This window comes from Uloborus diversus, chromosome 2 (genome assembly GCF_026930045.1).
Source record: "Uloborus diversus isolate 005 chromosome 2, Udiv.v.3.1, whole genome shotgun sequence".
Taxonomy (NCBI): domain Eukaryota; kingdom Metazoa; phylum Arthropoda; class Arachnida; order Araneae; family Uloboridae; genus Uloborus; species Uloborus diversus.
Genome location: NC_072732.1, coordinates 194,446,478 through 194,470,872, shown reverse-complemented (window position 1 = coordinate 194,470,872; position 24,395 = coordinate 194,446,478). Strand labels below are relative to the sequence as shown.

The following is a 24,395-nucleotide window of genomic DNA, read 5'->3' as shown; positions in this document are numbered from 1 at the left end:
CGCTTGAAGCAGGCCCGGTAGAAAGAGGGAAACCGACTGACTTCACGATGGCCCCGCTTCTACCCCATCCAGCCATCCGACTGGGGTGGTCGTCCTCTTCAGCGATTTCTTTCAATACCATTTGAAAATGTTTATAGAATTTGCCTCTTACAGAGTCAACCCAATAAAACATATGAAGTAATCTTCATTTTCGGCGCTTCAATTATAATGTTTTTATTACTATTAATACTAAATTTGTAATAGCAATGTAACAATATAGTTATCTATTAGCATGAAGTAAAACATTGAGAAGAAAGATGTTTTCATTTTTTTTCTCGAATATGAACAAATAAAATTCCGACTTTTATTTTATAGCTTTTTTTGTAATCGGGGACTTTAAATTTTTCCTGCTTGGTTAATTTTTTTCGTGATTCGTCGAGAAATTTTAGTTTTTTTCTTTTATTTTTTTCAAGTCTGATTTTTGAACACGCGTCACTTGACATAACTTTTATTTTCGAGGCAGACCGCCGAAAGCCGGGCGACGCAACTTAGTTGTAAATACAATTAAGGTTGGTACTCAAGAAGCAATAAGGCTTTATTAGCTTCAGATTTGGTTTTTGGCAAAAGAAGTTTTAATAAGATTTTTAAAAAATGTAGGGGACTACAGATACTTAAAAATGGATAACTGGTTTATTCAGCAATAAAATATAATATTTTGAGTTTTGATTTTGAAAGGTAAGTCTTTAAATTCTCACTTCCTGTCTAATTCGACTTAAATCACAGAATGATTAATCAAAAGCATAAAATTTGTGTAATTTGGAAATTTTTAGTTTAAGTTAAACTTGAAATTATTTCCTTTTACCTTGTGGTTAGTTCCTTCTCTCAAACATAATTCCCTTCGATTGCGGCTTTGATCTCTTGAAACTTTAGATCATATTAAGGAACCAAAAGTTATAGCAAAAGTACTTCAAAAACGAAAGTATGCCATCGAAAAGGAAATTCTCGGCCGATAATTAGAATGATTAACGGGCTCTTATATCGCCTGCTCAATTTATTCAGCACTTCAAAAGAATGTGAAGAATTTGAACAGCAGCGAAGATATGGAGCAAATTTAGCAGTTTGAGTATTATATTTTAAAATGGTTGCTTTGTCATTCCCTTTTGAGCTGATACTGATTCTGTGTAAGAATAGGATTTGTTCTTAGAAGTCAGAGTTTAGAACATTTTGGTTGGTTTTGAAGCGTGGAATTTCTATAAATGGACCATTCCACCGTCACGTGTGGGATCATCCGAGTCTATAATTTCAGCAACATTTTGTTATAGATCTTAATATTTTAATTAAACAGGAGTAAACACATTTTGTAATCTTTAGACTTTATACAAAGATGCTCCTGACTTTTTTTTAAAAATTAAATAAGTTTCTTGCTTAAAGTTTAATCAACTTGCATACATCACGTGCGGGACATCCAAAGTCAACCTGTTGAAGTTTGCTATATATGCATTACTTAATATTTTTGCTCTATTAATACAGCAATGATGATGCACATTGTTGGTTTTAAAAGCAAAGGTTCCAAAGTAAAGAAACCAATATTATTTGGTGAGAAATGATAATTTAAACCTTTGAAAAAAAAAAAGATGTTTGTGGAGTTTTCACTGAAAACGTTCATTTTGTCCCGCATGTGACGGTTAATTTATTTCAAGAGAAAAAATTTTTTTTTAAAGGAAATGGCGAAATTTCTTGTCAAGAAATCACAAAGAATGGGTTGGTTTCCATCAGTCAAAAGTACTACTTAAGTCATTGAAATGGATAGAATGAGCCAAAATAATAATAATAATAATAATAATAATAATAACATGGACCCTGAAAATACTTACATTTTCCTAAGTTTTTTTTTTAAATTTTTTTTAACCGTTCAATTTTTCAAACAAGGCGTGGTCTTGATGACGTCACAAATGATGCTCTATGGCGCATCTTTCTTCCGCGTTTAAACGTTATGATAATCAAGAAGCGAATTAAAACTGCGCGCTACGCTTGCTATCAACCATATCAATGCCAATGCACGCGAGTAAAGATGCGAATTAAATATTCTGCACTGTTAATGGCAACACGGAATGGCATTTCATTATTTGTGATGTCATCGGCAGAAGCCGTGAACAATGAAAGCGATCCGATTTAAGTAATTCTTTTAAAATATTAACAAATTATTTAAAAAATATTCAGATACTATGTTTTGAAGCATTCTTTTTCAGAAAAAAATACTTTTATAATTTTGGAAACGACTCCATTTAATATTTCTTAAGCAGTATTTTTTTTCATAATCCTTTCAAATTATTATTTTTAATGAAATGTCTGAAGCTTCACTTGCGGAACAAAATTACCGTATTCCATGGAGCGGCCGAAATGCTATAAAAGTATAATTAAATTTCAAAGAATGTACGAGTTCTACGAGCAAAAAGTAACAGAAGTAGAGTTTTTTATGTGTCTTATTATTGTTTAAAATTATTTGTGTTACAAATTAAGTCCTTACATACGCTCAAAAGTTAAGCAAGTTAAATAGAATAAAACACACGCACGAAAAGATGTAAAAATTATAAACAGTTCTACAAAAACACGAAAGATTTTTTTTTTGTAAGAAATTTAAAGCCATGTACTGAACTCATTTCAAGTGTCGAATGTTATTGACTAAAAGAGGAAAATGTGGGAAATTCTTTAGTTGCCAAAGCCTAAAATAAATTTCATTAGTAGTCACTTTTTTTAAATGGTGACAACTTTTCTTTTTACTCAAAGTATCGAACATTATATATATTTAAAATATGACATTACTTGTTGTGAGTAATATGTTTTTTGGTTATAAAGATTGCATCATTGCTTTAGTGGCAATTGTTTGACCAAGAACTCAATGCAGTTTTTAGATTTTCAGCCTTTAATTTAGTTTTTGATTCTGCAATTGGGAGTGGCTCTTGATAAATGGCTACATTCTCACCATTATTTTTTCATGTGGCCGGTGGCGATTGTTAATTTTGTCTTTTATACTAACTCCTGTGGAGTTTGTCTTCACTGAATTACCAAAACGGCTCAACAAGTAATTGAAGCAAAAAATAAAGCAAAAAGCAGCAGTGTGTTCAGAAAAAAAACACTGTGTATTCTTTTTCTATGTTTATACTGCATAGCTTGAAATACAGTTACATTTTTAATGCATCAAAAGCGGATAAAACAGAAAAGAAAACTTTGTGTACACAGATGCTTGAGCCACATAAATCATCCTTGAGTTTTTTCTCTTTCGTGGTGAAATCCCCCAAAAGTATTCTTTCAAAACTTATCAAAATAAAATCTTCCAGATATGACCCAAGGAAAGCGGAGCTCAGCTCAACAATGTAACGAATACATCATTTTTGACGTTTTAAAAGGGCCAAGGCAAACAGAAATGTTTGCCCATTCCGAAAATTTGAGGAAAGAAATAAAATATCAAAGCTGTTAAATAAATTTCCTATCCCTCAAAAAAGTTACATATTTATTGACTGATTATTTTTATTCACATCTTGCCAACCTCACGCAAAATTTGACCTTATTTAAGTATTTAAACCAGTGACAAAAATGTTTGCAATATAAATTATAATTTTTCTTCATTTTTGTCTTTTTGAAACGCAATATTTTTTTCCAGAAATACAAATATTTGTATTTGTCAGGAAGTTAATAAAACTGAAGTTGCTATATCTTTAAATTTATACAAATGAAAATTAGAATCAAACACTGCTTTTTAAATATGATTGTGAAGGTAAAAAAGAACTTATAACGGGGAAAAAACTATTGTGCTGAAATAAATGATATTTTAAAACTGAAAAAAAGTTAACTGAAGGGTTCAAACGTGTTGTGTTTTTGCATACAGTTGATATAAGCGTTGAATTTAGCATGAGTAAAGCCATAAAGAAGTTGTGTGAACAGATATTCGCACCTTTTACCTATGCTATTTGCATAAATTTGCATTAAACTTGAACATATATTTTTTATTACTTCGAGTAAACTTTAAATAACTAAAAACTTACTACTCATTTGCATTCCCCTTCTCTTCTACATAATTAAAAAACTATAATCAAATGCATAAAAATATAAGCTATCCTAGTTACATTTTTGTTGGGAAGCATCTGTGCAGTAAACATTTTTCTTTTTTTTTTACTACAAACTGTACTGAATAACATATGTTAACTTAAATTCGAATCGGTTGCCTTTCCAAAATCGGTGATATTTAACGCATTTTAGTTATATTTTCTAAGTTAAATTTTGCATTTTAAAATTAGAGGGTAATATATTTGAATTCCGAAATTCAATCATTTACATCAAAAATAATTTTAAAGATGAGATAAAAAAAATAATTTTTCAATTTATGTAACAAGTGGGAAGAAATTATTTGTTTGCAGGTCAAAAGATTTGTCCACATCAGTTGAACTGGATTGTAAAATAATAATGTTAATTTGGTTTAAAAAAAAGTGGAGATTTTCATTTAATTTAAATTTCTTTGACAGAAATCTTATAACATTTACTCTATACTTCATGCAGATTGTATAATGCTTTGTCTAAACTCATTTAGTACATGCCAGAAATCATCGAGACGGTCAGGTAACGAATATGATTAAAGTTTATTCGTCTTACTCTATAAAACTTCAATACGTCTCTTTATTTTTTTAAAAATAATTATCTTTTGAATTGTTTAACTTTTCTTACGACGTATTTGAACTAGAATCACTGAATATGCCTACGTGTGAAAGAAATTCTTCAAAGGCAAAACGTCATAATCCGTAGTAGTAATAGATTATTATATCTTTAAGGTAGCGATCCGTAGCGATATATTTAAGTTAATTATTTGGCATTAGGTAAGTGTAAAAAATAATAAAAGTAAAAATAAGATGTACGTTTCGTACGTTGTTGTTAGTTAAATGCTAAAAAAGATAGTATAAAAAACGATTTAAAAAAAATCAAAATAAAGTTTGCGTCAGGAAGAGTTATTGCATCATGACTGTTATGATGCAAAAAGGATATTATAAAAAGCGATTCAAAAGAAAAAAAAACATTCAAAATAAGGCTTGCGTCAGAAAGAGTTATTGCATCATGACTGTTATGATGCAAAAAGGATATTATAAAAAGCGATTCAAATGAAAAAAAAAACATTCAAAATAAAGCTTGCGTCAGGAAGAGTTATTGCATTATGACTGTTATTATGCAAAAAGAATCTTATAAAAAACGATTCAAAAAAAAAAAAAAAAAAAAAAAAAAAAAAAAAAAAAAACGTTCAAAATAAAGTTTGCGTCAGGAAGAGTTATTGCATCATGACTGTTATGCATATTATGCGTTTGTTAATGTGTATCAATTCTCAAAGAAGAAAAACAAGGCTTAATTGTCAGACATCTAGCGTACTTTTGAACGTCTACAATTCTTTTGTGAAAACAATTGATGCAAGGAAGTTTCATTTTTTCTTAGGGAAAAGGTATTTTCCTGATAAAAAATATCGGTGCTTAAATTGAAAAAGAGAGAAAACAAATGTCTGCTGTGATTTTCGATCTTGGGTACCTTCAAGATTATCTTACATCTTTTACTTCAGTTAAAATATTCACATTTATTAAATTATAGTTTAATCATTGAATTAATTCTAGTTTGATTTATAAATAGATGAATTTTTCGAAATGAATAGCACAAAAATATAAAATTTATTCAAGTTAAATAATAATTCACTTGCTTTTTTTTATCTCACTGAAAAGTAAATTTCTCTCAGCTCTATTATTATCTATAATACTAAAACCCGTGCGCGTGTCTTTGTATGTCCGTGTGTCTTTAATAGTTTTATTTACCACTTCAACTCTACAATCAATGGGAAGTATCAAATAAGTTGTATATAAGATGAGGTTTTCTGAGATGTACACCATTTTGTACAGTAGCATAACTGTGGGGTCTAGCACCTCTGGCGAATAAAGAAATTGCGCCCGCCCCCCTCCAGGGTCGCCCACATGGAAAGTCACAGGAGGTTATTGTGACCTCAAAAAAAAAAAAAAATTTTTTTTGAAACATTTTGATTAGTTTATTTGACAAATAGGAGGCAGCATTGTTATTTTTTTTCTTATTTTCTTTTTTAGAATTGTTTTCAATGATGCCCCATGAATCTTCTCAGTAGATGATATATATATATATATATATATATATATATATATGTCTCTAGCTCTTTTTCTTAAGAGTTTTTTTTCACTTTTTTAAAGCATTTTTCAAAGTCTATGATCAAAAAAAAAAAAAAAAAAAATGAATAATAAAAAATAAAACTCTGACTGAAAAAAAACAAAAGTTTTTTTTTAGTCAGTTGAAATGCCTCTCCCCTGGCTGCTGCGCCCCTGGCGAGAGCTACTCCTGTCAACCCCTAGTCACGCTACTGATTTTGTAGAAGCTTTAGTAAAAATGAAAATAACAATCTTTTTTCTGTTTATGCACAAATAAATATTTACCATTCAAAGGAGAATCGTTTCAAAATTTCATTATTTTTGCATTTGAAGATTGAATTATTTTACTACTTCAAAACGGAAAAGGAACTATACTTGTAAACTTAAAGATTGTATCTGTTGGATTTGAAAGTAAAGTATAAATGTATTTTTCGAGACAACTATTCGAGATAGGGCACATTTTCAAAGAAAAGAGGGGGGGGGGGGAGAATCTTATGGGTGTGCAAAAATTAGAAATTCAATAAAAAGTAATTTTGTGATGTCTTGTTTTCGAAGTTGAATACTTTTTTACACTGGCTACATTGCGATGCTCTTTTTAACCGAATTAAAAAAAGGAGGCGGTTATCAGTTCATACCGTATGTATGTTTTTTTTTTTGTCTACTCACAGCGTCTCACCTAGTGGACCAATTTTGATGATTCTTCTTTTAATGGATATGGGATGGCTCATCTTAGGTCCCATTACTTTGTTTGACCATATTTGTTCATTAGAAAAAAAGTTATGGTCAAAAAACAGTAAATTTCAAGCAATTTCCCTATTACATGATTACACATAAAACCCATTGTTTCAATAATTTGGTGCCATACAACAATAATATTAATAGTAATTGTGGTGATAATTTTGAATGGAGGCTTCTCTGAAGCAAGCATCAAGTTTCTTCAGTGTCATTGCTCTATAGTGGGGGTAAACCTAACGTGGAAGCGATGTTTATGCATTGATTAGGATCTGCTTAGCCTTCGCAATGCTACTAGGTTAGGTTTGCTTCAACTATAGTAGTATTTTTATCGTTATCAAGTATGCCAATAACAGATGATTTGGGCTGAGTAAGGAGATACAGGATTGCACAAAAAGCAACTATGCTGTGAAATGTAAATTAGTTAGGGAAAACGTAATATTTAAAAGGTTATAATTAAATTAACACACAAATGAATTCCAGCGAGGAACAAAGATAAATATTTATTGTCAATCGCTTAAAGTTTAAGGCGTGTTTTTATTTTTTTAGTATGGAGTATTTTTATGAAAAAATAAGGTAAAGTTTTGTTATAGTAACTTCTTAATATTTCTGAAATACATTTACACTAAAAAGAATAAAATAAAAAAAATTTTGAAAAAAAAAAAAAAAAAAAGAACCGACTTCAAAATTGCTCTAAAAAGTGAAAAATAATTTTATTCTTTAAACCCATCAATAATACTTTTAAACATAACTTTTGAAGTTGGCGCAAAAACGATCGATAAAATCATTCACAGCCATAACTCAGTTACAACTATAAATTAAATCAGGCCCAGTTTCTTCGCTATCACATGCATTACGCATTGATGACAGCATGTTTGAGTAACGATATACAATATACATGTTTCGTTCCTAACTTTGGATGATTTTTTGATAACAGTATGAACGAAGCATGGTTACAATAGATTTTACTTTTTGTTTTTGCGCCAACTTCAAAAATTATGTTTAAAAGTATTATCGATGGTGTTTAAAGAATAAAATTATTTTTCACTTTTTAGAGCAATTTGGAAATCGGTTCTATTTTTTTTTCAAAATTTTTTTTATTGCTATACGCATCAAAAGTGAATACTATGATCTTGGTCTATGGTTGATACTTTTTACTAGTAGCATTTTACAAATTAATTCAGTCCAATTATTCTTGGTTATCAGAAAAGAGTTTAGCAATTTCAGTGCAAATGCCCTGGAAAATGAGTTAATAATGTCCTCTGCGCAACTATTTTTAAGGTAAAAAAGTGGAATATTATTTGAATTTCGATGGGGGTCGATACACTTTGTTTAAATGAAAAAAGTTACTCTTTTAAAGAATAATCTTTAACTAATAATAATTTACCGTCATTACATAAGGGGTTTTTTTTTGGGGGGGGGGGAGGGAGGATCCTTGTAAAACGTAATTTTTCCTAGTTTCTTAAAACTATTTTTTATGATTTTTTTTCAAACATTAGCTCTTAAAATTTTCTTAGATGAGCGGTAACTTTCTAGTTTTAAAAGTATTATTATATATAAATATTTTTCTGATAGCTAGAAGGATATTAAAAGGTTCTCAGAGGCTTAAAAATGTTCAGAAACATTGGTATCAGTAAAATACCAAACCGAATGTCGGGAATATGGGGCAAAGTGAAATAGCGGTGCAAAGTGAAATGGTGAAATATTTACTCCGCTTTTTGAGCAACTTACCTAGTATTATTTTAACTATTTTGTAACATATGTAGTCTATTCCAGTCAAGCAAAAATAACCTCCTAAATGAAAGCATATGATGATACAAGCAATTTTCGAAAATTGCAACTCAAATTGTAATGCTTTGCTGTAAGTGAAAATTTATTCTTATTTTATCAAATTATGAACTTCTTGTTATTAACATTTTTAACATTAATTGGGACCTTCTTATATACGGTGCAGTATTTTTTTAGTTAATATTTAGCTTATTTGCATTTTAAATATTTTTAGCAAGTAGTCTAGTGCAAAGTGAAATAATTCCTTTCGTTGACTTATTCAATCATTTACTAAATCACGTACGTATTTATTTATTAACCAAATTATTTAAATTCCTTCATTTAATAATTCACTTATTTTCTTTATCTTTCACGATTTAATTCACTCATTTATTTTTCCTCATTTTAATTAATTAAGTTGTTTATTTATTGGTTTATTGCTCCATTATCTTTTCATTTATTCAATTATCATTTTATTTGCTCATTAATTTGTTCAAAAACATTTTTCACAATCGAGTAGAAAATATATCATTTGAAACAAAATTCTTTTTTTTGAAAAATGGTTCATTTTTTTTGGAAAAATAGCCCATTTTATTTTTTGCAAAACGAAAAAGGGAAAAATTTCCACTTTTTTTTTCTGAAGGATCTATTTTACTGCCAAAAATAAAGAATAATGTTTCAGTGCAAGTTTTAAAATAAAATACAATGTTTTTTCTTTATGTACTGCAATTTTCAAAATCAATTTCCAATTTTTTTCATTTTGAAACAGCTGAGTCATCTTAACTCTTTCACTTTGCCTCACATTCCCCTACCTGTGATACAAACTGAACAGCAAATATATTTACAGATTACAATTTGAGACTTAATGAAGCAAGGATTTTAAAATTGTTTTTCAAAATAATTTTAAAAAGTAACACACTAGATTCTTGAAAATAAAAAACCGTAACTTAACTGGTGCACTATTCGGAAAAGGTTCACTTTCTTTTGTCTAGGTGCAATGCCCCGTTACAGTTACAGAATACAATTAAATGTTTACCTTGAACAACTGAATTAGGGAAGTGGCCTACTGCATCAGTGTAATAATTAATGAATCATTTTTTAATGTTAAAAAAATTACACCCATAGTTCTAACTAGAGACGTACCGAGTACTCGGTAACTACTCGGCACTCGGCGTACTCGGCCAATTTGCCGAGTACTCGGTACTCGGCCAAATTCTGATCAGATACTCGGCCAATACCGAGTAGTTGCAAAAATTTGAATATTGTCCAAGACATACAAAATTTATAAATAAAAAAGAGCAAGCATTATATTCTGTAATCATTTACAATTAAAATTTATAAGTCAAATCTAAATTTTGAGAATAATGAAGTTTGTAATGCTTCAATGGAATAAATCTTTATTTTAATGTCCCCAAAGTTAACAAAACTTATTTATTAAAAATTATTTAAAAAAAGGTAAGTATAGAAAAGATGGAATTTTAATATTAAAAATGGATTTTTGCTACCAACAAAAATTAGTCATAAAAAATATAAAAAACCTTTGCTTAAAAAATAAATGGTAATAAAACAACATTTAAAGCACAGTGCAGGAACACTGCGGACTCATGTCTTGGCGTTACAAGGAATTCCTTTTTCAACGCACAAAATGGGAGCTCGTGGATTTAAAGGCATCCGACAAGAGTCGGATTTTTTTGTCGAATGTCTTTACATTCTTTAGCTCACATGTCATGCACTGAAAAAGACGTTCCTTGTAACGGAGGGGGGGGGGGGGGTAAAAACACGTATTTGCAGTGTTCTTGCACATTTGTTTTATCTGTTGTAAAAATTATTTATGTTTAGCGAACTAGAACTGTGATTGATTGGTATACAGTGAAGCCCATCCTAACGGACATCCCTCTTATGCGGACAATTTTTAATTCCCCAGTTCCAATGCAAAAAACATTATTAAACCCCTGTCCTGCGAACACCTCTCTATTGCGGAAAAAAAAATTGTCCTGTTAGTGTCCGCATTAGAGGGATTTTACTGTAATTTGTTTTAATTCCAACTTGATTAATCATACCTTTTATTTATTTATTTTTAATTTAAAAAATATTTTTTTTTTTTGTAAAATTTGTGACATAAACAAAATTGTTTATACAATGCGTAGTTAATTTTCAACAGGTATTTAATTTTTAAAAACTATTATATGGACAAGAAGGTCTATACTACTATTCCAATAAGTTCAAAATTCATCACATGTATGTCGGTGGTTCTTCTTAAATCATAATTGGTACTTGGTAACTCGGTCGAGTAGGGAAAGGCCGAGTACTCGGTAACTCGGTACTCGACCGAGTAGTGAAAGGTCGAGTACTCGGTACTCGGCTACTCGGCCAAAGTGCTACACGGTACGTCTCTAGTTCTAACAATGTTTAAGTAGCGTGTAACTTGAAATACGCGCAAAACAGAGAAAATTCACTTGTGAGTTCATATCAAAAAAAAAAAAAAAAAGAAAAATTCTTCAGAATTTTCGAGAAAGTACCTGATTCTCATTTCTAATTATTCTTCATTATCAAGAAACAGGAAAAAAAATATTAAATTAATTCATTAAGACCAAATTAAAATTTTATGTGGTTTTGAAAGTGGGTCCTATGCTTTGATCACTATTGAAAGAAATATTTACGAAATTAAAACTTAGTTTTTACAGTTCAGAGCTGAAATGAGCTTAAACTTTATTAAATAACGTAAACTTTAATAAATTAATAAATCTTCGGCACGAAGTTCAGCGTAATTACATCATAATTGGATTTTTAAGTAACAAAGGGCAAACAGCTTACGTTTCCAGGTCATGAAAACATCTTTTGATGTTCGAAACGAATTTATTTTTTCTAAATTATGAAAAATGGAAGAAAAAGGATCATCTTAATATAATTAAATAAGAATAGAGTTACTCTTCAATGTTTTTCAACTTTGTTATAATGAGTTTTTTTATTTATGTGGTTAAATATGTATTTTTTATTTTTGTCTCTTTAGTAGCTACCTCTGAATAAATGCTTTTGTTTAAAAAGTTAAATAAATGATGCACTAAATGTTCTCTTTTTTTGTTTATAGAAATAATTATCCTGTTTGATGTTTACATAAATGTTTTTCATACTTGTAATAAGTGCACCCACATAGTTACATTTATTACAATGTTGAAAGTTAACATTGAAAGTTGAACTTGAAGATGAACTGAAAGTACAGAAACGGGGGAGGGAGGCATGGAACGCTAATTACTTAATAGAGATACTAGTTCCAAATTCATTAAACACTCTACAGACTCTACATAACTCTAGGACTACAGAAATAACGTATGTATTTTTATTTCTCACTCTCTCTCTTTCAAAAAATTAGAAAGAAAAGAAAGAAAAAAAGTAAAAAAAAAAAACTTCGATTTAATTTTATTGCTTTTAATTAGATATACTACAGATATTAAGACATTTTAATTAAATTTTGTTGTGAAGATTCTAGCAGTTTTCAAGTTTTCAAAAATATCGTCAGCATTATTTGCATTAGAGTTTTACTTCTCCAAAAAATTTACCTTCAAGTTAAATATCTCCATTTTATTTTAACGAACAGTTAAACACTTCCCCTAATGAATTCTTCCAAGCGCTTTTGAATTGTAAACAGTTTTAAAATGAGTAATTTATCTTAATTTCTGAAACTCGAGTCGAAAGAAGTAACGGATTTCTTTTTGCAGTTTTCTTGCTCATACACAAATGTACCGCTTCTTAAATGTCCTTTCAGTTGAGTAAACAAAAGGACTCTGATTAAATAGTTATGTCGTTAAATACTCAGCTATTCACTTTAATTTGGAGATAGCACTCTATTAGATTACAAATAAAGATGGTAAACACTGAAACGACGTAGAGCATAACCTGTGTTCTCCTAAAGACGGAAAAAGCACTGGATAAATTGAAATTTATTTCAGAAACAATCTTTAAATTCCTTAGATTTTTTAGAATTACTAATTTACTAAAGAATGTGTGTGCGTCTTTTAATAGCGGTATTTCAAAGGACTAGTTAGTTTTGAAAGGCACAGACATTTTTTTATGGCTAAGGAAAATCAAGAGAAAGCGATGAGTTAAAAAGTGAAAAATGTCTTCCTTGGATGGCGATGGGTGCAATGTTTGGTCTCACTTAAAAACTGTTATCCCGGTTTTTTTTGGCGAGAAGAGTACTTTTCAAAGCTTCACCGTATTACAATATTTTTTTTTAATTGGTGTACTATTGTGCTTGCATGATAAACACGTCTGGTTTCAAACCAAAAAGAGGGCATTTATATAACGTACAGCGTCTTTAGCTGAACTGAGAGGAAAAAAACCATGTGAAAGCACTCGTTATGTTGTGGAAAGTTACGATGACCATGTCTCAACGAAACACATGTTAAATGTGTTGACTTAGATGCTTGAATAGTTTTGAAATGGGCTTGAATGATCAAGATTTCCCTGACGTGTTGAAAAAAAAAATCTGAACCGATAAAAGAATAAAATGCATAAAAAAAGCTTGCCTCATCATGCCTTAAAACTACGCCAGAGGTGCCAATTCTGCATCATACAATTCACTAGCGTACTATTTTACCCAATTTCTTAGCTCATCCAATTTAAGTAAGGAGCATTTGTGAACCGTACAGCCTGTTTCATTAAATGACAAAAAAAAAAAAAGCGTGAAAACCGTCGTAACATTGTAGATGCCTACAGTGATCATCTCTTTATCTGTATACACAAATGACTACTTCTGTATGTATATCTGGGGTAAACGTCAAAACTACTAGACGGATTTTAACCATTTTTTTCACCATAGATAGCTACATTATCAGGAAGTAAATTGGGCTATAATTTATTCCTAAAAAACTTTGTTTAAAAAACAGTAAATTTTGTGTAATTTCCTCATTAAATGATCAAATATAAAAACCATTGTTACAGAAATTCGTTGCCTAACAACAGCAATATCAAAAGTAATCATAATGAAAATTTTGAATCAAGACTTCTCTGGAGCAAGCATGAAATTTATTGCTTTATAAGGATTTTTATCCTCCTCTATAGACATAAATAGCTATTTCTGTATGTAGGAATGTCCGGGGTAAACTTCAAAGCTACTGGACAGATTTTCATCGTTTTTTCACCACAAATAGCTACATTATCAGAAAGTAACGTAGGCTATAATTTATATCCAAAAACTGTAGTTTCAAAAAGTTATGATTCAAAACAGTAAATTTAATGTAGTTTCCCCATTAAATGATTCAATAAAAAATCCCATTTTTACAAAAATTCGTTGCCTGACAACATCAATATTAGTAGTATTATTCATATTGAAAGTTTTGAATCAAGGCTTCTCCGGAGCAAACGTGAGTTTAAAGTCATTTAAACATTTGGAAACTCTACTTTTTGCACACTTAGGAAAACATATTAGACAGCTTTTATTTTTCTTTTTGTTTGTGCGTACTATTTAATTAAATAAAGCGCACAATTTTTTTAGTGATCTTCGTTTTTGTTAGTTCATATATTGGAAAATCTTCAAATTTTTATATGCTTGAATTCGTGCTTTCGTTTCAAAATTAATGCTCGTTCGTTCTGTATACTTATTGCTATTTTACTTTTATGGGTAAAGAAGAGGCTCGATTTTTAATCACGTCAAAGCGGTGTGTTTTGAGATTTTCCGTTAAAACAGAAAACGAAGGAAAGTAGCGATTGGTTCTTATCATAGACTAATAATAAGAGTAGATCGAGCTTTCCCAGACTTGCTGATGAAAAAATTGGTTCATGGATACATCATGTGACTAGTGGAAGGTTTGGCGAAAACTTTGGCGGCATGGTTGCTAGATGGCAGGATTATCTATAGTTCGGCACTCGACATGTATTTTAAGACTTAATATGCTTTTATTATAAGTTTTTTCTCCAGGTGCGGAGATTGAACTGTTTTTCTTTCAGTTATGCATTATTTTGACATTAGTAATTAGTTTTTGATCACAGTTTTCAGTAACTTTTATTTCATTCGGAACTACACGTCAGCGTTGGCGTAAACGTTTTGCGTTAACGCAAAAATGTACTAATCGGTATCTTAAATTGAAATTGTAGGTAAAATTCTTACCGTTTGCCGATTCTTTTTGGGCGCTAGCATCTTCAATTGCTTAGAGAGTTATTGAAGTTGAATAAAGAAAATGCACAATACTATCTAAACGAAAAACTCACTATATTAACAAAATATTTACAACTTAGAATAACAAATTTACAAATCGGACTCCATAAAAGATCATTCTTCGGTGTTCCATCAATTCTATTTATTTTATTTCTCGCGGGCGTTGATCGTCTGTTACGATCAACGCCCGCTGTTGCTAGGATATCCATAAGTCACATGGTTTGGTTTATGAGCAGCAAAAGGGTTGCCATAGCTCGGTCTATTCTTATTATTAGTCTATGGTTCTTATATTTTTTACTAACACGGGCAACCCCGGGTATTTTTGTTAGTAATAAATAAAAGTAACATTTCAAAGAAATTCTGGAAATGTCTGTCCGAAATGTCGGAGGTGGACCTGCGTCCAGGATACCCCATAGCACCTACAGCCTTGAGATTTTGTACAAAATTACTTCGAGCCTCGAGGGTTTTCACCTGGGGTTTTATTTTTTTTTAAAATTCGAAGTAGTTTTTTTGTAATTATTTTTTTAAACTCAAACTTCTTGCAAATTGCCTATTAATGGGGTAAAAAATTACTTGCACATATTAATATTATATATCATTGAAAAGGGTAGAATTTTCGGCATTCTATGCAATTTGTTAATGCATTAAATTATTAATGTTTTATTTGGCGTTGCCATAATGTTACGTCTTTTCGATTCGCATGTTTCTTCTTTCCTTATTCACAAACTTTCAGGGTTTCGATTTTAACGGAAAATCTTAGGCTCAACTCAATTAAACTCTAGAGCTAAAGAGCAAAATATATTACTAGAGACCTCGAATATGAAAGCGACTTTTCTAAACGTACAAAACTGCAGTATTGCAATGCTCAGGAGTCCCTTAGCCCGTACAGCTCTGCAAGTTGGTACAAGCTATTTTGAAACTCGGGTAAGGGGTGCTTTTTGATCCAAAGGTATAATGCATTTTTACATGCTTTTCTTTAACTTCACTCGTTGTACGTAACTTTTTATTTTCGCTTTTTCCTAAAGTTTGGAGTGCTGGAAACATGTTTACATGCATGTATATACTGAAAAAAAATTGTTTGTTTGTTTGTTTGTTTGTTTGCTTGTTTGTTTGTTTGCTTGTTTGTTTGTCTGTCTGTATGACCGGATTTTTTCAAATCTTGCAACTTTGATTAAACCAACTTCCAGATGTCCTAGGGTACTATTTTTTTTTAAAAAACACTCGTCATGGATGACAATACAAGGTTCCATCATGAGTTTTGGACCCGGATAACCAGGTCGATGATGACGGACCGGTATACTCGCGGGTTACATGCTCTTCTTTAACTTCACTCGTAGTACGTAAATTTTTAATTTCGCTTTTTCCTTCAGTTTGGAGTACTGGAAACATGTTTACATGCATGTATATGCTGAAAAAAAATTGTTTGTCTGTTTGTTTGTTTGACCAGATTTTTTCCTATCTTGCAACTTTTTTTAAACCAACTTTCAGATATCTTAGGGTGATAATTTTTTTAAAAAAACATTCATCGTAGATGACAATACAAGGTTCCATCATGATTTTTGGACCTGGACATCCAATTCGATGATGACGGGCAGGTATATTCGAGGGTCAAAAAAAAAAAAAAACATAATATGTAACTAAAATTAAAAAGTCTTCTTACAGACACTCTAAACCGCCAAAAAAAGTGACTTTGCTTAGCAGCAAACAGGTTGAAAAATTCACAATCTCGCTCAATCGAGATTTCTGAAGAACGCAAAGCTCGCCAAGAATCAGATCGTCAAAGTAATTCTCAACGTGAAGCAAATGAATCCGATCAAAAACATAAAGCTCGCTTTGTGATTGAGCAAGCTATACGTCGAGCTACTAATCCTTTCAAACGACGGACCATTGAAAATAACCCCTGCTTTGCCTTATCTTTGATGAATTGAGTTTCAGTTTAAGTAAGTTTGTTTCTATTCTTGGTAGTGTGAACTTGAAATATCTTTAAGTTGTCGTTAACCCCACTAAGTACTTTACAGCAATCTCTACTTGTTTCTTGTGTTCTTTTTTTTTTTCAAAATCAATTGAAAAGTCAAGCTTGCTACACTTTTTTGCTGTTATTATTATTACATGATTTTCTTTAACTTCACTCGTTGTACGTAACTTTATAATTTCGCTTTTTAATTCAGTATGGAGTGCTGGAAACATGTTTACATGCATGTATATACTGAACGAAATTGTTTGTCTATATGACCGGATTTTTTCAAATCTTGCAACTTTGATTAAACCAACTTCCAGATGTCCCAGGGTGCTATTAATTTTTAAACTTGATGCATGATGCAACCTTGTATGGACTTGGACATCTAGGTCGATGATGACGGACCGGTACATTCGGGGGCTAAAAAAAATATAAAAAAAAAAACGAAATATATAACTAAAATTTAAAAACATTTCTTACAGACACTCTAAACCACCAAAAAGAAGTGACTAACAATGAAAAAAGAAACAGCAACGCAGCGCAAAGGAAGGTTGGAAAAGGCTCGTGACAAATATGCAGCTAAGAAGCTTAACGAAGATGTTCAATCCAAACGAAGAAAATTAGTGACAGAAAGGGAACGTTCTTCACAACGTCGTTTAAACGAAACCCCTTCAGAACGTAAAGTTCGCTTAGCAGCAAATAGGTTGAAAAATTCACAATCTCGCTCAATCGAGATTTCTGAAGAACGTAAAGCTCGCCAAGAAAGAGATCGGCAAAGAAATTCTGAACGTCGAGCAAATGAATCCAAACAGAAACGTAAAGCTCGCCAAGAAAGAGATCGGCAAAGAAATTCTGAACGTCGAGCAAATGAATCCAAACAGAAACGTAAAGCTCGCTTGGCGATTGAGCAGCAGCGGAGTTCTAAACGTCGAGCTGAAGAATCTGAAGAACAACATGAAACTCGCTTAGCGATTGAGCAGCAGCGGAGTTCTAAACGTCGAGCTGAAGAATCTGAAGAACAACATGAAACTCGCTTAGCGATTGAGCAGCAGCGGAGTTCTAAACGTCGAGCTGAAGAATCTGAAGAACAACATGAAACTCGCTTAGCGATTGAGCAGCAGCGGAGTTCTAAACGTCGAGCTGAAGAATCTGAAGAGCAACATAACACTCGCTTAGCGATTGAACAGCAGCGGAGTTCTAAATGTCGAGCTGAAGAATCTAAAGAACAACACGAAGCTCGCCTGACGATTCAACAGCAACGGAGTTCTAAATGTCGAGCTGAAGAATCTAAAGAACAACACGAAGCTCGCTTGGCGATTCAACGGCAACGGAGTTCTAAACGTCGAGCTGAAGAATCTGAAGAACAACATGAAGCTCGCTTAGCGATTGAACAGCAGCGGAGTTCTGAACGTCGAGCTGAAGAATCTAAAGAACAACACGAAGCTCGCTTGGCGATTCAACAGCAACGGAGTTCCAAATGTCGATCAGAAGAATCTAAAGAACAACACGAAGCTCGCTTGGCGATTCAACGGCAACGGAGTTCTAAACGTCGAGCTGAAGAATCTGAAGAACAACATGAAGCTCGCTTAGCGATTGAACAGCAGCGGAGTTCTGAACGTCGAGCTGAAGAATCTAAAGAACAACACGAAGCTCGCTTGGCAATTCAACAGCAGCGAAGTTCTCAGCGTCAAATGATCAAAGTTCTAGAAAATGATGCTCGTTTAGCATATATCCGTCAGCATGTTTCTCAACTTCGTATTGTAGAACGAGAAAGTGAAACGCTTAAAGAACGTACACTTCGCTTGGCGAATGAACGCTTTCGAATTTGCCAACATCGTTACAACGAAAGTCTTGAAGAACATACAATACGTTTAACCAAACAACAACAATACCGTCAACATATTAATGCCGATATTACTACTTTTGAAAAAGAGATAAACTCATTTTGTGACAATGTATGTCAAATTTGTTCTAAAAGGTGCTATCCAAACCAGGTTCTAAAGTTTAAATTACCATCTCCAAAACCTGAATTTCTTCCCGATGAATTGATCGAAAAAGACCAGTTAGTGCTGTGTCATCGTTGCAAGAACCATATTATAAGTCGTAAAACGACCTCACCACCAAAGGCTTACTGGAATAATCTTTATCCCGGAGAAGTGCCGAATGTTTTGCAAGAGCTCACGCAATCTGAGCAACGACTACTGTCTCGTATAATACCATTCGTCAAGATCATTAAATTCAGCGATTTATACGGCCAGTATGGTTTCAAAGATCAAGCTATTCTTTTTGCACAAGACATCTTTGAAATTAGTGAGAAATTGCCACGTATGCTTCCCAGATCTCCAGATGATGCAGGAATCATCGTAATAACCGAGAGGCTTGAAAACTTAGACATCACACGGGAGTTTTCAATTTCTCGCAATCGAGTTTACGCTGCTCTGCAATGGCTTATCTGAAATAACCCATTATACTGTGACGTTGAAATTGATTATAACGTCGAACTTGATAATAGCGCGTTAGTTAGAGTGGCAGATGAAGTCATAGAAGCTGTCCACGTCGAGAATGAACAACCTACAGCATATGTTCAGTTGAACGATAATTCTTCAATTTTAAGAGCATCATGGAATCAAGCTAATGAAATAATATTCAAAAATTTTCCAGGAATTCAGTGCTGTGCTATGGTTTTGGCCAACATCACAAAGGCCTCTATAATCTCCCCTCATTTGTGGACAAAAAATATTTTAGATATGAACATGATTGAAGGCGACAACTTGTACAAAACAGTTCACATTCTTACTGAACAAGGACACGAAGAAGCATTCGAAATAGTAAATGGTTTTTTATTGGTTAAAAATTTTAATGTCATCAAACACGGTGTAACCATTTTTGGCAGAAATTTTACATTGGAATACAACGATGAGCCACGTTTGTATGGAGTTCTCAATGATGCAGCGAACGAAGGGAATATTGGTTATACTTTACATGAAGCACTGTCAGAACTATTCCAAAATTATACAGCGGGTATTTTAATTTCATCGGGAAAGTCGTATGGTGTCATGTACTACAACAATATGTACTACTTTACAGATTCGCATTCATGTGGACCAAAAGGTGCAAGTGCCAGAGATGAATCAGGAAGAGCATGTGTGATTCAGTCACGTACACTACAAGAACTTGTACGTATTTGCAAAAGAGCGACTGGATCTCGTAACGTGCAATTTACAATTGACTATATCAAAGTAATTTTTGATGAATCAGTAGAAAATCAAAATATTTTGGCTGAAGAAGCAAATCATCCACAATTGCACAACTCCATTCAACCTCAAACTCAAGTACCTTCCTGTCCACTGGTGCTTCAAACATCTGTAATGGCACCGATAGACTGTGCTCAACCAGATGTTGAAGATGAACTCGAGTTGAACGAAAATATCAATGAAATCAGAAGAAAGACTCGTGATAACATTGTTAATATCGGACATGAGCTGAAAGCTGAAGAGTTAGCTTGGTTTTTCTTGTTTCCGTATGGCATAAATGGCTTTAAAACATCAAGAGCAGTCAGTATCACTGCATTAGATTACTTTCAAAGCCGAATTCTAGGCAATGATTTACGATTTCAACGCAATGATTATCTCTTTTATGCTTTATCGATGTTCGAATATGAACGAGTTAAATCTACCATATCTGCTTGTACTAAAAAAATTCATGGACAAGATGGCATGATCGAAGACGTTCATTTGTATTTAAGAAATTTGAGAGGTTCTGCAGCCTATTGGAGAGGGGCTTTAAATGAACTCGTAGCCCAGATTAAATGTCTGGGGCCACCAACTTACTTTGTCACCTTCAGCTGTAATGATTTGCATTGGACTGACATGAAAAAGGCGTTGTTGATTGTCGACGATCGCTCCGACGAAGATCCAAATGACTTGGACATTATATCGACACAGCGCCTTATAGAACAATATCCAGTGATTGTTAGTCGTCATTTTATGGTCAGAGTAAATGCTCTCATGAAGTTAATCCTCCGCAACAATAAAATCTTGGGTGGCAAAGTAAATGACTTCTGGTGGCGCGTTGAGTTCCAAAATCGTGGCAGTCCCCATCTGCACATGATTATTTGGATTGAAAATCATCCTTCGTTCGAAACACCTGAAGGAATCCTAAAACTTGACGAAGTTCTGACCTGTGAGTTACCCCCCGTTGACGATGAACTTTATGAGATCGTCAAAAAGTGCCAAATACATCATCATACGCATACGTGTGAGAAAAATAACTCTGATACCTGCCGATTCAACTTTCCCAGAAAAGTTTGCACTGAAACACGCATCATCGCTCATACATCAGATGAGTTCATTCGTAACGGTGGAAGAATTTGCCTCTTGAAACGCCGACCCAAAGAGAGTTATGTGAATAACTATAATAAGTCACTTCTTTTGATATGGAAGGGCAACATGGATATTCAACCATGTGGCTCCAATGAATCTATAGCATATTACGTCGCTAAGTACATATCCAAGTCCGAACCCACACAGTTAAATTCCAGCATTGCACAGGCGATTCAACAAATCCGCCGAGATGAGACAAATATTTCTCGCAAACTTTTCAAAATATGTATGCGTCTAATGAGTGAGCGACAAGTTTCGGCATGCGAGTGTGTTTTTAGACTCTGCCATTTAAATTTACGAGACAGTTCAAGACAATGTGTTTTCCTCAACACCAGAAAACCCGAGCAAAGATACAAAGTATTAAAATTCAACGAAGCGGGAGATAACACCGGACTGTGCGCAAACATCTTTGATAGATACGAAAAAAGACCTCTGGAGCATCAAAATTTCAACTTTGCGAACATGACCTTGATGGAATTCGCCATGAAATTTAAACCATATTACGCGAAACCACAAAGCAAAGAATTTGTTGAGGAGAGTATTGACATTGACGTTTATAATGATAATGTTCCCCATAAGAGAAAAAAAAAGAATTGATTACTTTGATGGACAATTGTAAAATAGAAATAAGAAATGTAACTGCTGTTGTAAGAGTTCCATACTTCGTTGCCTCCACTGATCCGGAGAATTTTTACTATAGTCTTCTTCTGCAATACATGCCCTACCGCTCGGAGCAAGAACTACTTGAAGGATTTAATTCTTCAAAAGAAGCCTTTCTTGCTCGAGAAGAGGCTTTAATAAAAAGAAACAGCGAGCAAATGGAAGAATATCGAGAACGAGATAGACAACTGGAGAATGCTTTTAACCAAGCTCACGCATTCGAAATACTCGATGCAGAACCGCTTGAATTGCAGGAAGACGTTGACGAAGAAGTTTTGGAACAACAAATAATGGACGACATTCAATTTCAAAATGCAGTCCAAGCAATGAACTTGCGTCAAAAAGACATATTCAAGTACATTACATCAAGTATTCAAGACCAATTGGGTGGCAGCCAACACCGAGAAAGACTTTTCATCACTGGCCAAGCTGGCACTGGAAAAACATTTATTTTCAATCTACTGAAAAATCAAGTCAACCGATGTTACGCCAAGCCAGTAGTCAAAGTATGTGCTTTAACAGGTGTAGCTGCACGATTGGTTGGAGGATCCACATTACACAACTCGTTGAAATTACCAGTTCAAAAAGATGGTCGTATTGTGGAAATGCCTTTACTAACTGGAATATTTCTCCAAACTATGCGTCGACTTTGGACAGACATTGAATTCTTCTTCATTGATGAAATATCCATGGTACCGTACGAGATGCTATGCATGATTGACTCGCGTTTGAGGCAATTAAAGAACACTGACAATTTTTTTTGGAGGCCTTAACATTCTAGTATTTGGTGATCTAATGCAGCTTCCACCTGTGAGAGGAAGACAAATATTCCAACAGCCCGAGCACATGATTCCTGCTACTGACTTATGGAAACTTTTTTCTTTGGTAGAATTGGTGGACAATATGAGACAGCAAGGAGACATGTTGTTCGTTGACCTCTTAAATGCTCTTAGAATTGGTGAACTCTCGGCACAGCATATGGCTGTTTTACTTGAGAGAGAAAGTTCTGATATGGATGGAGAGTTTTCCATTGAAAGAGCCTTAAGAATCTACCCAACTAACAAGCAGGTAGATGAACATAACAATCGAGTTCTCCAGTATTTCAGGAGCAAAAATACTAGTATCTACAAAATTCGTGCCCAAGATCAACTAATCGATGCAACAAAAAAACTCAACGAAAATACAAGTATCGATAGCATCATTTCAAAAGACATTAACAAGACCGGAGGTTTACCGCGAGAATTAGAAATTTTCGTAGGAACTAAGGTTATGTTAAGAGCCAATATTGACGTCACCAAAGGTCTTTTTAATGGAGCTATAGGATTTGTAAAAGAGATTGTTTGGCCATATTTTCGCAGAGCTCAAGTGTATGCCGAGGACATACCATCTGTTCTCATCAATTTCGGTAAAGACGGCATACACAAAATCGAGCCGAAATCCATTCAATTTCCAGCTTTATACAGTTATGGAACTGCTGAAAGGCGAATGTTGCCGTTGATTTTGTCGTGGGCTTCAACTGTACATAAAATGCAGGGAAGTACTGTGGACTATGCAGTTGTCTATCTTGGAAATAAACTATTTGCTGAAGGACAAGCGTACGTAAGCTTGAGCAGAGTAAGATCTCTTGCTGGACTCCGGATTGAAGAGCTCGACTGCACAAAATTAACTGGCAAGAAGCCTTGCAATAATGATGCTCTTGTGGAAATGGAGAGAATGCGGAGGTACAGTGAAAATGATGAAAGAATACGAAATAGTACTGTCAAAAATGCTTGAATTTTCAATGTGGACTAGACCTACTGGGCAAACCACAATTAAAAAAAAAAAAAAAAAACGTTTCTGACTATTTACCTCTCAAGTGGTGTGGAAAAAGTAGCATTTTGCATGTGTCTAGTGATGTGATATACTAGAAATATTGGTATTTTGTAATTAAAACTAAAAAGTAGAAAATAAAAATAATAAAAAAATTTTTAAAAACATGCTTTTCTTTTTTTCATTCAAAAAAATGAACTAAAAAGTGGAAAATAATTTTCTATTATCACAAAAAATTTATCCTATATAACACATAAGTTAACATCAGACCTATTGTATTACGATACATTGAAATTATCATTTAAATTTCTGACTCAAAAGAAAAGCGTGGGCGCCTTATCATAAAGTTATCGAAAATATTTTTGATTATCTTATAAGGATAATTAATAAGTATATGCGAACATTAAAATTCAATTTTCAATCGACTACTATTTATTGTTCATATTACTAAACTTACGTGTCAATAACCACTGTACCTTGCAATAAGGTTCTCTTTACAAGTGGAAACATTTTTTTAAAATCAGACATTAAAAATTAGTAAAAAATTTACACTTATGATACTTCGGAGCCATAATATAATAAAAATTAATTTAGTAATTTATTATAATGCTGGTGTGTGTATTTATAACACTCTTAATTTTTTTATTATAGTTTTATATGAATCTTGATCCATCTTAATGATTTAATCTTCAATTCAATGTTTATGTTTTAATTTTTAATGTGATTTTTTTATAATTCTATTCTAATTTTCTTAAGTC

General features: G+C 32.8%; 1 protein-coding gene across 1 annotated transcript; it reads left to right on the top strand.

Moving 5' to 3' along the window:
• The first annotated feature begins 20,433 nt into the window (after positions 1-20,433).
• On the top strand, positions 20,434-23,601 carry LOC129216744 (uncharacterized). The gene is made up of 2 exons (XM_054850961.1): positions 20,434-21,139; positions 22,718-23,601. Exons 1-2 carry the CDS (start codon positions 20,434-20,436, stop codon positions 23,599-23,601), a joined length of 1,590 nt encoding a protein of 529 aa, XP_054706936.1.
• The last annotated feature ends 794 nt before the right edge of the window (positions 23,602-24,395 follow it).